Below are 18,907 nucleotides of genomic sequence, written 5' to 3' on the forward strand. Positions count from 1 at the left end.
TTCCTTCCACATAAATATACCCCGAAATTCTCTACAATTGGTATCATAGCCAAACGGTCTATTGTGAGACTCACTTTGGTAAATTATCAGTCAGGGACTTGTAAAAATTAGTCAAAATAATTTTGGCTACCCGAGTGATCAAGTGATCACATTAAAATTCCATCTGTGTGCAATCTGGGATTGTGAAGGTTTTGGTGAAAGACCAAACTTACTTATTACGTGTGAGGCGTAACTAAGTTACTAATGGGGGATATTGCGAGTACATCTGGTAATATTGAGAAACTCAACAATAATGATTACACTACGTGGAGCATACGTATGCAATTTTATTTGTTGGGTCAAGACCTTTAAGGTATAGTCGATGGTGGTGATACCACAGTACCTACCGATGTAGAAGAGTCAAAGAAGAAGAAGATTAAAGCCGGAAAGGCGATGTACATGTTGTCAACAACTGTTGAAGACGAGTTGTTGCACCGCATCAAGGATGCGAAGACACCTAAAGAAGCGTGGGACATATTGTCAAGGTTGTTCTCCAAGAAGAACGATGCTCAACTCCAGATTCTAGAGAACGAGCTAATGTCGATCCAACAAAATAAATTGACGGTGAACCAATATTTTACTAAAGTCAAGACTTTGTGTGAGCAAATCACAAAGTTGGATCCAGAGAATCCGATCAGGAGACTAGGATGCGAAGGATTATTGTGCGCGGCTTGAAGCCGAGTCTTAATGTTCTTGTCATGGCCATCCGAGGCCGGGCTACACAATCAACTCTAATCGAGTTTGAAAATGTGTTAGCTAATTAGGAAGCTCTAGATAATCAAATGTCTGGAGCTTCTGTCAAAGATGAAGAGACTGCTCTATTTGGAAACAAAAATCCAAATAAGAGTGGTGAGAAGCTTAGTCAGTCGAGTAATCCATTACCTAGTAAGTCAAATCAAAAGTCAGAAGGATTTCGAAAAGGACGAGAAAAAGGAGGCTTCCATCAAGGGGGAACTCGAGATCGACAAGAAAATCAAAATAAAGATAAGACCCCGACACGACGCGAGGTTGTGTGCCACAAGTGTAGTAAAAGGGGAAATTATGCTCGAGAATGCTGGTCTAAGTCAATAGAAGGAAATGCTGCAACTTTGGTTGAGCCAGAAAGCCGAAGCGAAAAAGGATGGAATTTTCAAGCTTCCTATATCATTGAAGAGTCTAGTTCAAAATGTGAACTAGATGTGGAAGAATTGTCTTTTGACATGATGGTTGTGTTAACCTGCAACACCGAGCCAAAGGAAATTGCATTTGCCACAACAAATGATAAGATGATCAATTACAAGGATCATTGGATCATCAACTCTGGTTGTTCGAATCACATGACTGGAGAAAAAGAAAAGTTTGTGAGCATGTCCGAGTATAAGCGTGGTCGAGTTGTTATTACAGCAAACAACTCAGAATTGCCAATTACTCATATTGGCAAAGTGGTTGTAACTCCGCAATTTAGCAACAAGCAAGTTCAGCTGGATAATGTCTACCATGTTCCAGGTATGACAAAGAATTTATTATCAGTATCACAACTGACTGCCTTAGGAAACTATGTGCTCTTTGGACCTCGAGATGTAAAGGTGTACCAATATTTGGAGGATAATTCAACACCGATATTAGAGGGACAGCGTTTGGAATATGTCTATGTAATGTCTACTCAAACAGCATATGTAGACAAGACAAGGAAGAATGAGACAGCTGACTTGTGGCATGCACGCTTGGGTCACGTGAGCTATACCAAGCTAAAAGTGACGATGAAGAAATTGATGCTCAAGGGTCTTCCTGAATTGGATGTCAAGAAAGATATAATTTGTGCAGGATGTCAATTCGGTAAAGCACACCAGCTGCCATATGAAGACTCAAAGTTTAAGTCTCAGGCACTTTTAGAACTTATTCACTCAGACATATTTGGGTCGGTCAAGCAACATTCAGTAAGTGACCTACGATATATGATCACCTTCACAGATGATTATTCTAGATATGTTTGGGTAGACTTTATGAAGGAGAAATCAGAAGCTTTCACAAGGAAGCAGTGGAAAAAGAAGTTGGTAAAAAAGTGCAATGTCTAACAACAGATAATGGGGGAGAATATACATCAGCTGAATTCACTCAGTATTTGCAAGATTGCAAAATACGACGGTAGCTCACTTGTCCAAACACTCCACAACAAAATGGAATAGCAGAGAAATTTCCCATCATTGAAGCATTTTCTTGGTCTAGAAGTGGAGCGAAACAATGATGGGAAATTTCTCTGCCAACAGAATTATGCCCAAGATCTTTTGGATAAATATGGAATGCTTGACTGCAAGCCTTTCTCAACTCTAATGGAGATTAATGCAAAACTATGTTCGGCAATAGGCAAGGAGTTAGAAGACGTGAGAATGTATAGACAATTGGTGGGAAGTCTAATCTATCTCACGCTAACCCGACCAGATATTACCTATGCAATTAGTGTGATTAGTCGGTTCATGTAGAAACCGAAGAAAGGTCACCTGGAAGCTATAGAGCGAATATTGAGGTATGTCAAAGGAAGTATTGATTGTGGTATCCTTTACGGTAATGATAGAAAATTTGAAGTTGCTGGATATTGTGATGCTGATTATGCTGGAGATCTTGATACACGTCGATCAACTACTGTTTATGTGTTCAACTTGGGTTCTGGAGCAGGTTCATGGTGTAGTAAGAGACAACCAACAGTGTCATTGTCAAGTACGGAAGCAGAGTACCGAGCATCAGCGATTGCAACACAAGAATGTGTATGGCTCACTCAGCTACTGAAGGATTTGCATCAGCCTGTTGACTATGGTGTTAAGTTAAGTTGCGATAATCAATCAACTATACGACTAGCTGAAAATCCAGTGTTTCATGCTAGGACTAAGCATGTGGAGGTACATGATCACTTTGTTCGAGAAAAGGTTCTACGAGGTGAAATCCAACTTGAGCAAGTGAAGACAGATGACCAAATTGCTGACATTTTCACAAAGGGTCTTGGAGGACCAAAGTTTTAGAAGTTTCGCAAACAACTTGGTATGACCTCAAGGCTTACTCTGAGGAAGAGTGGTTGTTGAGGGGGAGTGTTAAACAAAGTCACCAACTACTTCTCTTTTATCAACGCATAAATTAGTCAAAAATTTACAAGGGTGGTAAAATTCTACTCCTATCACCCCTCCCTATTAAGCTAAGTGTAAAAGCTTTAATTAGTTGTCAACCTTTGTTGAATTTTGGAGCATCTCCAGTAGTATAAATAGGGTGCTCATCACTTGCATTTTCATCATCCCACCACAACATCCTTGAGTGGTAAAGCAAGAGTGAGAGCAATATTTTAGAGTGAGTTATTGTAAGAATAAGAGTGAGCTACTACAATATAGTAGTAATATATGTATTGTAATCTTATATGTTTCTAGTGCTATCATTATTACTTTAAGCATTAATTGTTCAATAGCACTCTAAATTTTATTGTCCACATTATTATTTTGCTATTTCTTTCACATAAATATACCCTGAAATTATCTACAACTTTTGCATGAATTCTGCTCATGTTTTTATGTCTGGATATTTTTGCAGCTGGTTTTGGGTTTTCTCGGATTTTTTTTCACGTATGTATTTTTGTTGTTTGTTTGTTTGTGGTCTTACGCTCATTGTCTTTTCAACAATTGCTTTGAATGTTTGATTTTGCGACTTTAAATTAGAGTGTTGACCAAGTTGATACAGGCTATTAAATAAGAAAATATAATCAAACAAAATTAAGTTAGCAATACATAATTATAGCAAGAGGAAGTTTCATTTTGGAGTCCTATGAAGTATTTGATAATATTTTTGGAGATAATGTCTTAGCACTACAAGAAAACACAAATTTGGTCCAAAGAAACATTAAATTAGATAGGTTTCCTGAAAATAGGTTACGATGTCAAATGAAAGCCAACTGCTGAAAGTTGATAGGATAGCAATCTGAAGAAGGTCCAGTGAAAGCACGATGAGCAAGTATGGCGTTGGCCGCTTCAGTTGTATGATAGGCATCCCAAAATAGATATTCATTTCTATTCGGACATGGCATTGTAGATGGCAAGCATGTAATTTGTCCTAATCCACAACATGCCCTATCAATTACTGAAAATCCTGCATACGTATCAAAATCCCTAATTTATGGTTAACATAAAAGCTGCCTAAAATAATGAAGAACGAATTAACATGATGATCTAATTAACAATAATATTATTTTATTACCATAATTTGTTGGGTTGTTAAGAATATCCCCCATAACCGCATATGAATTAAAATAAACAAAGATTCCAGTAGGATGATTGGCATTTAGCTGCAAAACAAGAGTACGAAGACCTTCATTGAAAGTACCCAACATCTGATTAACTGAATCCGCGCACCTTCCACTTTGAGCTGTTGCTCTCTGATTTGGAATGCAACCAATTGGTGGTATTCCCGCTATGAAAAACTTTCGCAATCCTACATTGTATAAGGCCTTGCCAAACATGTAATTAATTAGTTAGCTTTTCAAACAATGTCACTAACTTTACTTTAATCTCTACTTTCTTTCTCGATAATTCCAACTCCCTTACGTATCTCTCATTAGTTTGATATGTTAAACAATTGTGTCTTTAAGTCATTTTCGCATATTATTATTAAATATAATTTAGAATACATCATGGAAATAATAGTAGTGATAATTTAGTAACTAATATTAACACTCTAAAACATAAATATTATAATTGATTATTAATATCAATCTTTCCTAATTATTATAATTATTATTGGATTGGTTTATAATTAGAGCATTATTATTTCTATTCTAACATACCATATATATAAAAAGGGTAAGAGATTTAATGAATGTGATATTGAATACCGTAATATAATTATTCATTCAATTATTAATATCTCTCATGAGAAATAAAAAAGTCAATCGTTCACTTTTTCGTTTCTAGCATACATGGACTTAGTTTAGTAGATGTTGACTTTTTAAAGGGAACTTTGAAGTATCCATTCTCTATTGACCAGTCAAGGGACACTTCTCAAATATGGTTTATGGTACATCAAGAATTTACTAACTACAAAAAAGCTTTAGAAAAAAAGTGAGTATAAGAAATAGCTTGAATCCAAGAGGTTTGAAAGGGATTCCATGTCTTAAATCAAGTATGAAACTTAATAGATTTTCTAGATAGAATTAAACTCATTGGATCCAAATAAATTTTCAAGCTGAAAATAGCTATGGATAGAAATATTAGTGTGAAAGGTTACACACAAGTTCATGTTAGTGAGTGTAACAAAAACCTTTTTACTAGTAGCAATACTTAAATCCAAGGATACTCGCGATTGTTGCATATCACGATTATTAGATATGGCCGATGGATGTCAAAATCGTTATCTTACTTGACTTCTTGAAAGAGGATTTGTGTATGAAAAAATCGAAAGATTTGAAGATCCATACGATCAAGGCAAGGTTTGCAAACATTGGAGGGCCATTTGAGAACTGAAGCAAGCATCTAAAAAGTTAGAACTTCATTTTTGAAGAGACAATCAAATCTTTTGGATTTCTTAGATAAAAAGAGGAATCTTGTATCTAAAAGAAAACGAGTGTGAGTAACATAACTTTATTGGTCTGTATGTGGATGACATACTTCTCATTAGAAATGATATAGCTATGCTTGAGTCAATCACGTAAAAATTTAAAGGTCACTTCTCTATGAAGGGCTTAATAGAAGTAGAGTACAAGTTAGGAATAAGGATCTATAGTGATAAACAAAAAGGATGATTGGACTTAGTCAAGAGGATTTTTTGGCTAAGGTTCTTACTAAGTTCAACATGCATAACTCCAAGAAAGGTTTTATTCGTATGCAAGATGGTATATCACTTAGGAAGACATAATGCCCTTCAAGCACTGATGAAGCTAAACACATGGGTTCAGTTCCATATGCATTTGCAATTGATTATGTCATGTATGCCATGATTTGTACTGGTTTGGATGTTAAACATACTTTAAGTATTTGCAATGGATACTAAGAAAATCTAGATGAAGCGCACTAGATAGCTTCTACAAATATCCTTAAGTACTTTTTTTAAGAACTAAGGATTATTGTTTGACGTGTGGTGGACAAGATGCGTTGGTTGTTACAAATTACACAGATGCGAGCTTCCAAAGAAACAAAGATAACTTTTGATCTAAGTCTAGTTTCATTTTTTGTCTCAATGGAGAAGCAATATAAGTCGGAGAAGTTCTAAGCAAGGCACTATTGCAGACTCAATAACAATGGTTATTAGAATCTCGATTCTGATCAACGATTCTATGACTTTACAATCCAAAAAACGCGAACAATCTAGATCTTAAGTAGGATCTTAATACACTACTATATAATATACTTTAGTGTGATATATTTAGTAACATTTAATTTAAGTGTCACTACTTTAAATTTCTAATGGTATATATAGTGGATTTAATGACATTTATTAAACCCTTTTGCAGCATAATAAAAAATCATACTAAAGCTTTTCGCGATATAAGATCTAGTGACATTTATGTATAGATTATAGTCACAATTACGTATGTCACTAAAGGCCAAATAAAGTGTCTCTAAATCACTATATAGTGGAACTTATATTAAAAATCACTAATTAATAGACTAAAAATATAAATTAGTGACATTTTTTTAATCTCACTAAATTTTAGGTCGCTAATACTTAATTTTTTTATAGTGATAATGGTAGGATGGTAAGATCTCACCAAGATGAAGAAATAGACGATATGATGATAATACGATTCTGCGATCCTACTATCTCATGATACAATCCCAAAAGGGTAGTCTCAAGCATAAGAAATATCTTATATTCTAGATTTTACTTACAGATAAATAACAATTAAAAATATATCGTCATTGCGATTTTTAAAATCCAAGTACTTAATGATTTGCAAGTCATAAATGATAATAAAAGTATTTCTTTTAATCAACGGATATTCTATATGGTAAACACCAACTATTGCAAAAGGCAAGCGGTAGCAATTGTTAAATTTTTTTCCACAAAATAGCACTCAACACTTGAAAACTTAACTACAGTAACATTATGGAGGTAAAAAGTTTAATTTCCGTTAAGTTTTGATAATAGTCATAAATGCCCCTAATATATCTCAAATGTAAAGCCCAAACTTAACGAAAATTAAGCTTAACGGAAATGGTACTGTAGTTAATTTTCCAAGATTTGAGTGCTATATTGTGGGAAAAAATTGGGATTATTAGAGGCATTTATGACTTTTGCCAAAACTTTACGGAAATTAAAAGTTTTTACCTCCATAATGTTACTATCAATTTTCTAAGAGTTGAGTGCTATTTACTGGAAAAAATTTTAAGAATTGCTACCACTCGCCTTTTGTCATAGTTAGTGCTTACCATATAGAATATTCCTTTAATCAATAAAAAAAAGTCAAATAAATTTTTATTTACAACTCAAAATATTGATATGACTGATAATCATTTATCCTATAGTCAAACAAAATATATTTTTAGGATCTCACAATTCTACAATTCGGTTCTACCGATTTTGATTCTACTCTCTTAGGTTTTCTAGGTAGGATCTCGATTCTTACAACCTTGTTTACAACAGAAATTGAGTACTTTGAAGAAATGTTTGTTACAAAGTAAACAATTTGGATTAAATAGTTCATTATTAAGCTTGGTTAAGATCCTAGTATTGAGAATGACATTGAATTATATTTTGGTAATAATGGTGCATTTGCTCAATCTAAGCAACCCAGATCTCTCCAGAAGTTCAAGAACGTACTTAGGGAATGTCACCTTATTCGAGAAATCATTGAGAGGAAATGTTAAGTTTTGTAAGGCTCATACCATTGTGAATATGGCATGTTTATCGACTAAACCACATCCATAAACCAAGATTGATAATTGTACTCGGTCTATGGTAATTAAGCATGTGGGAGAATGGCTTTACATTGTTTACTTTTATGTTTACAGTTGTTAATACATTGAATATGTTTTAGTCTTTATTTTTATCAATATAAATTATTTCTCATATAATCTTAATTTAGTATCAACCAAAATATCCATATAGTTTGTACATGTCATCATAAGATTATCAAAATTGTTTTGGTAAGTGAGACCCTATATAGTGAACTAAAAACATACACTATATGTGTCCCTAGTCTAAATTACTAAACTGGACATAAGTGATTTATTGGAGACATCAGACTACCATATGATTGACTGATAGCATAGTTACATTGGCTATGAAAACATATGGACGTCTAGTCAAGAATAAGAAAATTAGTTAAAGGCAAGTTATAAATACAATTATTTAAATAGTTGATTTATTAATTAATTTATAAAGATAATTTTTGAGTTGATTACGATTTGAGTGGGTGTAATTAAATTTTGAGTAGTGAACTTATTTAAATGATGTTATAAAAGAATTTAATTAAGTAGTTAATTTAGTTATTTAAGTATTTCTTAATTTCATTAAAGTGAGTAGTGAAATTTGAACAGAATTAGCTCTCCTTTTAATATAGGATCTGATGTATAGGTTACTTGATGAGTTAGAATTGTGAAAAGGATGGCAATATTAAGCAACTAAAAAGTTAATCATAATTTTATAATTTTGAATTTGTAGATCAAAAATATAATTTGGGGGAAGATCATGCATAACTAGCTTAAATTTGGAATGTATCATGGAAATAATATTAGTGATACTAAAGTAATTAAATTTACTTGTAAAAGATTAAATATTATAATATGTCTAATGGTATTGAACAATAACTAAAGCTTTCTATTCCTAATAATGTGACATATAAAGTATATTGAATTGGTCAAATATATATTGTTAGTGGACTAGGCTATAATTAGGACATCATTATTTTCGACGTAATATATCTTACATATATATATAGAGGATAAGAGTTTTGAAGGATGTGGTATTGAAAACCCTAATTTATTCACCCCATTATTAATATCTCTCTCATAAAAAGAAAGAGTGAATAGTTCATATATCCGTATTAGCATGATGGTGGACTTATTAGAGAGACTACAATTAAAGTCCTAGATTAGTGATACTGGAAGAGATCGACTGACGAATAATACTTAGAAGCATTTCATCCTTATTCACCAGTCAAGTTAGGCCTCAAAGGCTTTCGATCCTATTAGATGTAAGATAATTGTTATCTGAAATTTCAAATTTCGTACCTAATAAAATCCTACATTATCTACAAAAACCCTTTTGATTCATTTCTCTAATTTTGTTATTATATTTATTTCTACATAATTATTTTTTGTTTGAACTAATGATATTTCTTGTAAAATTTTGTAGTATAAACAAGTCAAGAAGCCTAAAAATTTTTATATATTGTCAATTTTTATAGGATAAGATTATATTAATAGAATAATATTTTTTATTTTATACTAATAGTTTAGATTTTTTATAGTTTAAACCTTGAACCCATAATTGTTATTATCCCTTTCAAATGAAAAACATTATTTTCAAAATTAATTCTACCCAAAATTAATGTGTTCGACCGTTTTGATAAGTCTATAATAAGTAAAGGAAATTTTATTGTCTAGCGTGTATTTTATTATTTTAGAAATATTAATATCTAAAAGATCACTTTTGTAAAATTATATTTAAATAAAGCAATGATTATTGTTTCGAGGTCATGAAGGTTAAAGTAATGTAAAATAATTGAGAAAACTATAAAAATTAAAACTAAGGCAGTGTCACTATATTATTATGAAGTTTAATTAAAGTATTGTATACACCAAAAAAAGTCCCCTTCTCTTTCTTGGGCGAGGGTTTTCTTCTCTCTAAGGTTCTTCCCTAGATACAGCTCTTTTCCTGTACTCTGGGTTTTTCCTACGCAATCATGGCTGACGAATTATTCAAGCAATGCTCCAAATTGCATATTAAAAATTCTGAACATGAGATTGTTGCCCTCGATGATGGTTTTGATTATTCTCAGGATGAAAAGCTTTCTCTTCAATTAGTAGGGAGAATTCTCACGAAAAAAACCTTTGAATTTTGATGCTGTGAAGAGAAATTTGCTACATATATGGAGTCTCAAGGAAGGGGTCATTATCCGGTTGATGGGTTTTAATCTTTTCGTATTCCAGTTTTCCACTGGAAAGATGGGGACAAGGTATTGATTGGAAGACCATGGAATTTTGAAAACAAGTTACTTGTGCTTCAAGAAATCGAAAAGGAGGTGCAACCATCTGATATGGTATTGAATTTCTCTCCCTTCTGGATTCTTATGTATGACATGCCTTTATGGTATAAATCTGATGAAGGGGTAAAGCCCATTGCAAAGTCTTTAGCGCAATGCATGGAGATTGAGGAGGATTTTTTGGATATTAAACCATTCCGTAGGGTTAGGGTTTTGGTGGATATTATGAAACCGCTGAAAAGATTTCAAATGATTCATGCTAAGGGAAATAACACGGTTAAAATCAATTTTAAATATAAAAGGTTGCAACACTTTTGTTTCTTGTGTGGTTTAATGTGTCATACGGAGAAACACTGTTCCAATGTTGAAGATGAGGACAAAGAAGCGGGATATGGGTGGGGCATGGACATTATCGCATCTCCATGTAAGGGCTTTAATAAGAATAAGGAAGAAGTTAAGGCTCTTAAGTTGAAGAAGAGGTTATTTGTTCCAAACCGAAATCGCTACCTGATTCTCTATATACTAAGGAGTCGTCTTCATCTTTTTTTGATGATTGCTTCATTGGAGATGGAATGGCTAGCTTGGATGGAATGAGAAAGCAAGGTATGCAGGAGAGGTCTAAAACAAATAACATCAGAAAAAATCAAGAATTAAGGGCAAATGAAAATACTGCTCAAATGACCCTGATTTTAGAAAATCCATTTCCTCATATTGTTTCCCATTAAGCAAGGGTGGATGGGGTAGATACAGTAAACACTGATGTTGTTCATACTTTGGAAGGAAGTTTGATACGCCCTACGTTTTAGATAGGGAGACATTCTACAAACCCGAGGAAGATGATTAAAGTGAAAAAGAGAATGCATGGATGTGGCAACACTCCTAAACCCCCATTGGGTATTGCTGGTAGTTTGGTAAATCATGAAATCTCTTCTATTAATTAACAGGAACCTGCTGTCAAGAGGAAATCTTGGGACATGGATATGATTATGGAGGATAGTGATGGGGATTTAAAGCGTTCATGCATGGAACTAGTAATCTTGTTGATGCCTCTATTGATATAGTAGCGGGAGTTGGAGAAGACTAACTCCGTGAACATAAATGAAAATCTTTAGCTGGAACTATCGAGGGGTTAATAACCCCGAGACAGTTCAGGCTCTCCACATCTAGTGCTGGAGAGAACGCCCCGATTTCGTTTTTATTATTAAATCCATGGTAGATAATGGTAGATTAGAGGGCGTTTGTAATAAGTGTAGTTTTCATAATGGTCTTTCTTTTAGTAGTCAGGGAAACTCTGGAGGTATTAGGTTGTGGTGGAGGGATCAAAAAGGTAGTCTCATTTCTTTTTCAAACAGGCATATCTCTGTTACTATGGAGGATGAGTGGCTGGATAGTAAATGGTGTGCTCATGGTATATACGGTTGGCCGGAGAAAGCAAACAAGCATAAGACATGGGAATTAATGAAATCTTTTAACTGATAATGTTGATCTTCCTTTTGTTTTCTTTAGTGATTTTAATGAAATTCTTAAAGGTGAAGAAAAGGAGAGAGGAGTGCCTCGTAGTGATAAAGAGATGTCAGATTTTCACAAATGCATTGATGATTATAATGTGGTGGACTTGGGTTATAGAGGGAGTTGCTTCACTTGGTGTTGAGCTAAAACCCTTCTACGTTTATTCGTGAAAGGCTGGACCGGTTCCTTGCCACCCCTTAGAGGGTATCCTTATTTCCGAACACCGATGTTTGAAATTTTCCCATATATAAATTGGACCATACTCAGATCTTACTCAATACAGAGACATGTCAGAAGGATGAGTACAATGGTAAAATTTTTCGTTTTGAATCCTTTTGGTTGTCAAATGAGAATTGTAAAAAAGTTGTGGCAGATTCTTCGAGTGAGTTCATGAATAGCCCGGTTGAGACAAAACTTGAGCAATGTGCAAATTCCTTGAAATGGTCTTTGAAGACTTCTTGTGAAGTCAAGCACATGATAAAGATGACTGAGAGAAAGTTAGCAAAAGCCCAAAGGCAATCCCCTAATGCAAATATGATTGCGGTGTGCAACACTATGGCTTTGGATCTTGATGATCTTCCTAGATTGGAGGAAGCTTATTGGCATATGCGATCGAGAGTCAATGAGCTTAAAGAGGGTGATAGTAACACAAAATACTTCTATCACAAAGCTACCTCAAGAAAGAAAAAAAACTTGATTCATGGGCTTGAAAACTCAAATGGCACTTGGCAGACTTCCAAAGCAGATATTGAAAGGCTCATCACAGCTTATTTTGAAAACATCTTTGCCACTAGTTCTCCCTTGGGTTTTCCGGAGGCTTGGGAAGGCATCAACCACATAGTGTCCGATAATATGAATTGAATACTGGATGAAGAACCCACCCATGAGGAAATTCGTGCTGTTCTCTTCCAAATGCACCCTAGCAACGCCCCAGGAATTGATTGTTTTCTTTCTATATTTTTCAAGAAATTTTGTGATGTTATTGGGGATGAGAATATATGGATGGTGAAAATTTGGTGGAGGGATAATATGGATCTGACTTCTATCAATAAGACATGCATTTCTTTAATTCTTAAATACCTTGAGCCTCGATCTGTGGCTAGTTTTTGGCCTATAAGTTGCTGCAATGTAGTGTATAAATCGTCTCTAAAACAATGGCTAATAAACTTAAAGGCTTTCCGAGTAACATTACATCTGTTAACCAAAGTGCTTTTGTTCCTAAGAGGTTAATTACTGATAATGCGCTCCTCGCCTTCGAGGCTTTCCATGCCATGAAACTATGGGGGTGGGTGGCAAAAGGAAGCTTTCGCACTCAAATTGGATATGAGCAAAGCGTACGATAGGGTTGAATGGAGTTTCTTGGAATGTGTTATGATTTACATGGGTTTTAGTGATAATTGGGTGCATCGTATTATGTCTTGCATTACAAGTGTTTCATTCTCTTTCAAGATTAATGGAAAATTTTGTGGGAATGTGTCCTTTTAAGGGGCCTTAGACAAGGTGACCCAATATCCCCATACTTATTCATTATATGTGCTGAAGTGTTTTCTAGACTAATCACTCGTGGGATGGAGAGGCACACCATTCATGGCATTCAAATATGTCGAAGTGCTCCTGTTTTATCTCATTTGTTTTTTTTGCAAATGGCAGTATACTTTTTGCTAAGGCTTCGGTGCAGGTTTTCTCAGAGGTTGCTAAAAACATTAGCATATATGAGACAGCGTCCGGTCAAAAAGTGAATAATGATAAGACCAAAATTTCATTTAGTAAAGGTGTAAATCATCATCTTAGACAAGAGATTGCGGAGATCTTTAGGGCAATAAAGGTTTATCGTCATGAGAAATATTTGGGGCTTGGGCTTCCCACTATTGTAGGTCGTTCAAATAAGGCAATCTTCTCGTGTTTGAAAGACAGAATATGGAAAAAAGTTCAAGGGTGGAAAGAGAAGTTCATATCAAGAGCAGGCAAAGAAGTTCTCATTAAATCGATTATCCAAGCAATTCCTATCTACATGATGAGGATTTTTCGACTCCTAGACGGTCTTATTGATAATATGCAAGCCATGTTTGCAAAATTTTGGTGGTCTCTAATGATGAACGAAGGAAAATTCACTGGCATAGCTGGCTCAATATGTGTAACACCCCGTTATGTACCATATAAATAAAAGTTAATTAATACATTTTAGTCGATCAAAATATATAAACACATACATTTTAATTCGTCATCGTATAAGTTTTCGTGGTGCGCGTGTTTTGTTGCAAAAAGATTATCGCGTAACAGTTTTTATCGTCTTACAAATTAATTGAACAATTTTATCAAATTATTATTATTAAATAAAAAAAATTTACTAAGGGGAAAGGGAAGGGGTGATTGGTTTATAGAAGGTTGATGTAACTTATTCCTTTAATGCCATTCATGGGGACATTTAAGCTTATGAATTAATCCCTTTCTTAATCATGCCTTAACCCTTTCAAGTGGATGCCTAGTATAGAACCAAAATCAGAAATTTTTGCTCCATTTCCCCCATTCCATTCAAACAAAGAGAGAAAAAGAGAAAAAAAAAAAATTTAAGGCTTGTTTTTGGGTGTTTAAGTGTCCTAATTCAAGTCTTTTAATCTTTGATTGGTAAGTCTTCATAATTCATAAACCTTTAACAAAAAATTTGTTTAAAGGAACACGTTCATACTTTTTATTTGAAATACATAGAAAGAAATAGATTAGTGATGAAAACATGTTAGTAGAAGTATTCTTTATATTTTGTAGATAAGGTAGGGATACCCAACACTACTACAGACATTTAATCAGAGATTCGGGTGGCGGACCTAATAAACTACAATAAAGGTGAATAGGATGTGAGTCTATTATTCATGCTCTGTGCGACTGTCAAAAGGCTGCAATGATTTGGTTTCACTCCCCTGCTACTGTTGTGATCAGAAATGCCCCTAGATCTTATATGCTTGAATTTCTTAATTGGATTTATGATCACTCCCCTGATAAAGTTTTCCTCTCCTTGTGCACTACACTGTGGGTGGCTTGGTTCTTAAGAAATAAAGATGTTTTAACGGATGAAAGGTGTGACACAGTGAGTGTAACTGCCAAATTTCACAAATTGGTGCAGGTTTTCAACCTTTATACTATTAATATCCAAGTTCCTCTACGAGATTATCTTTTAAAATTTCATGTTTGGAATCCTCCTCTTGAAACATGGGTGAAGGTCAATTTTGATGCTAATGTTACATGTGGGATTCGAAGAGGCATTGGGGTGGTGTTTAGAGACAATGCTGGAAAGCAGTTGGTTGCAGGAGTTCGGTGCATCAAAGCGAAGTGGTTCCCTGAGGTTAGTGAAGCTGCTACAGCGCTTAATGGTGTGAAGGTAGCTGTTCGTTTTGGGTATGTCTAATGCATTTAGAAGGTGATTCTATGAATGTGACAAGGGCGATCGATCAAAGGATGGAAGGCCATTCTCCTATTCATCTGCTTTATGATAAACTCTATTCTTATGTGTCTAGTTTGGAAGGTTTTTGTTGTAGTTTTGTCTCTCGCGGTGGTAACTCTTTAGCCCATTCGATTGCGAGATGGGACACGAGGTTAGCTAACGAGAAAATCTGTATGGACCCTTTCCCCCAAGAGCTTTTTAGCCTTGATCGAGCTTGATCTATAATATTTCTCAGGTTCATTTCAAAAAAAAAGTATTGTATGTTCCAAACTTAGTGGGTCATAACTCTATAATATTAAACCCGAACCAAAATTATATGTGGGTGAAACTGAATCGTAGCCCAAATCCTTTTCACCCATTTATCTAATTTTGTCATTTTTAATGCTTTCACATTATTATTTTATTGTTTGGAATCGGACTAATATTATTTTTCCAATTAAGTTTTAAATTATGAGTCAAGATTTCGTTTTTACAATATATGAATATAAAATTAAAAATACTCCAATTATTAGTTTTTTGGAAAAATAATAAAGTAAAGTAGATTAAATCTTGGAATCAAACTAATAACAACCTTATCAAAATTAATTTGCTCCAAAATCATTATGTTCGACCGTTTTAATAGGTCTATGACACTTCTGGTAAGTAAAGACAATTTTATTATCTAGCATATGCTTTATTATTTTAGAAATATTAAGATTTAAAAAATGACTATTACGAAAGTATATATTTAAATAAAAAATAATTAGTGTTTTGAGGTCTAGAAGGTTAAAGTAATAGAAAAGAATTGAGAAAATAATACTCAGTTTGTGTCTTTTTGATTTCGGCATAGACTCAATTTTTGTGAATCGGTTTTAGGTTTATGATTGAAATAGAAGCAAAAAAAAAAAAAAAAAAGGGATTATTAGTATTACTAAAGAATGAAGATTAGTATGTACCAAAATCTGGCGTGCATAACGATTGAGGAGAAAATTGGCGAACTCTGGAGGCTTGTATTTGAGACTAGAATCATATAATGAAGGCATCAGGTAGTTGTTAATATAGTCGTTACTCCCAAATGACATAAATGCAATAGATTTTTGAAGATATATGCTCATATTTCTTGCCCCCATTGAGCTTCTTATATCATCCAATGTCCTCTCAAAGTTTAATACTTGTTGGCTTAAGCTAAATCGATCTCCCTGCATCAAATTATATATTAAATCAATTACCACCCAAGAACAGAGTAAAAATAATGTTTAAGACCCATGAAGGGTAAAGAATATTAGAGGATGTATCACTTGTTTTGTTGAGGAATGATGGAAACGCCATGGAAAAGAAACATCATTCTTTTCAAATCTTTTCCACTTAATTCTTAGAGATTCTAATTAATAACATAAATCTCTCAAATTCCCTTCCTTCTAAATCTCTCACATTCTAAAATTCCCTTTCTTTTCCTTAAATTCTCTTCATCCACCATATTTTTTAGAGTGCCCTATAATTAGAGCTGTTCAAAACAAACCGGACCCGAAAATCCGACCCGGAATCGAAAATTATTCGACCCGAAAAAATGTAAGTTTTTTAGGTTTACCGAACCGCAATTACCCGAACCAATACTTCACTCGAACCGTTTAATAACCGAAAAGGGCAAAATCGAACTCGAAATGCAACCGAATTTTATAACCGACATATAAACCTTAACCGATGTTACCCGAACTGAACAGTGATCGACCCGAGTCAAATCCGACCCGAATCATGCACGTAACTGAATGCAACCTGACTAAAACCGATTAAGATCGATTTGTTTTTAACCCGAACTGATACAAACCCCAATCAATTATTAATCGAACTGTTATTAACCCGAACAGATTGTTAATCGAACTGTTATAAATCCGAATCACAGCTCTCCTTGATCCATCATCAACAAATTTGTTTCTTCGTGATACTGTGAAAATTGTGTCCGATAGAAGCAAAAACATTTACGTTAGAATATGCAGATCCAATATATGATTGTGAATTGTGAAGCAAAAACCATAGTGGTATGTAGGGCTGCATACGATCTGGTCTGGTTGGTTTGACAGAAAAATTAGACCAGACCAGAAATTCCGGTCTGAAAATTTTTCAGACCAGACCAGACCAGTCAAAAGACCAGACCAGACCGTTCTAGAACGGTCTGGTCTGGTCTGGTCTACGATTTTTTTTTTTAATTGAGTGAGAATCTAATATAAACGATAATCTGTAATAGTTTCTTGCATTTTCTTGCATAATACCAACATATTAACATTCAACATATCAAACGAGTAATACCAACATATTAACATTCAACATATCAAACGAGTAATTAAGCAATTACACATGTTTTTTTTAAGAGATTCATTCAACATTACGACATTCATTCACCATGTCTTGGCATTTTGCGGTACACACAGAACACACAGATTGGTGTTCTTTAGACCATCAAGATTTGTACTTTTCTTTCATTTTTTCTGATTTTCTTCTTTAATGCTACAAAAATATTCACATATGGGTTTAAGAAGGGAGAAAAACAAGAAAGGTTGAAACTTTTCATGTATATATGCCTTCTAAACCTATTTCTCTCCATTGATGCATTCTTGCTTTTTTGGTGTTCTTTAGACCATAAAGATTACCACTTTTCCATTATTTCTTCTTAGATGCAATATAAATTAGCACATACGAGTTTAAGAAGGGAGAAAAACAGGAAAGATTGAATCTTTTCATGTAATAATGCCTTACCCAGATCAAAAAATCAGTCAAAGTATAAGATCTAAGGTTGTTCTTTTTGCCATAACAATTTCAGCTGTAGCAATTTTCTTGATGACAATAATCTATATTCTTTACCATTTATGGGACTCTTTTTTTCATCGTTCAAGAACAAACCCATTTGACTCAGCAACTCCTACTTTGAAGCTTCAAAAATTCAGCTATAAAGAGCTGAAATCTGCCACAAATCATTCAACCTAGATAATTGTATTGGTAAAGGAGGGTTTGGGACAGTTTATAGAGGGATTTTAAGGGATGGGAAATCTGTAGCAATAAAAAAACTTGATTCTGCATCTTCATTACAAGCTGAAAGGGAATTTCAAAGTGAGCTTACTATACTTGGTTCAATTAAATCACCTCATATTGTTTCATTGTTAGGGTAATAAAAGTTTACAGAACACAGAACACAGAACACATTACACAGAACAGAGAACACAGACTATACACAGAACACGGTACCAGTAAAACAGAAGGCTTATAATCCAATGACGATACCGGTTTCAGTGAGAGGATGAAGAAGAGAGAGTTGAGTTAGGGTTTATTTGGGCGGGATTTGGGAATGTGAATGTCTGTTAAAGGAAAGGATGAAGAAAGGAACTTTAAGCCATGTTTTATCAAATGACAATGACGTGGCACGTTCTTGACCGTTGATCTGTTATTAGCATTATAATCCAACGGCTAAAACACCTTATCCGTGTGCTATCCAAATAACCAATAACATTTTGTGCAAGTAATGTATCAATTCAGTAATATATTCATCAAATTGGACAATTAGTTATCTTAATCTGAAATAATTTATTTGAGTAATATAAATATTTTATATCAAATATTAAATATTTTTATTATTGAATTGGGTAAAATTGCATAACATAGGCTATTTAATTCAAAGTAACAAAAAAGGTGGAGTACTAGTTTCATTTACTATAAGTCTTTAATAGATCGAATTACGATAAGTGAATTACGATAGATTATTAATAGGCTAATAGCCTATAAATTACTTTAGAGTATTCAAT

General features: G+C 34.0%; 1 protein-coding gene across 1 annotated transcript in view; it reads right to left on the reverse strand.

Annotated features, from left to right (window-relative positions):
• Nucleotides 1–3,780: 3,780 nt before the first annotated feature.
• LOC130802746 (GDSL esterase/lipase At1g71250-like) overlaps nt 3,781–18,907 on the reverse strand; it is a 43,401-nt gene continuing 28,274 nt past the window's right edge. The window contains exons 3-5 of the mRNA XM_057666805.1: nt 16,073–16,315; nt 4,249–4,498; nt 3,781–4,140 (exon numbers count right to left, since the gene is read on the reverse strand). Coding sequence (XP_057522788.1) covers nt 3,932–4,140; nt 4,249–4,498; nt 16,073–16,315 — 702 coding nt within the window. The 3' untranslated portion in view covers nt 3,781–3,931. The remainder of the gene's footprint in view (nt 4,141–4,248; nt 4,499–16,072; nt 16,316–18,907) is intronic.

This window comes from Amaranthus tricolor, chromosome 16, assembly GCF_026212465.1.
Source record: "Amaranthus tricolor cultivar Red isolate AtriRed21 chromosome 16, ASM2621246v1, whole genome shotgun sequence".
Taxonomy (NCBI): domain Eukaryota; kingdom Viridiplantae; phylum Streptophyta; class Magnoliopsida; order Caryophyllales; family Amaranthaceae; genus Amaranthus; species Amaranthus tricolor.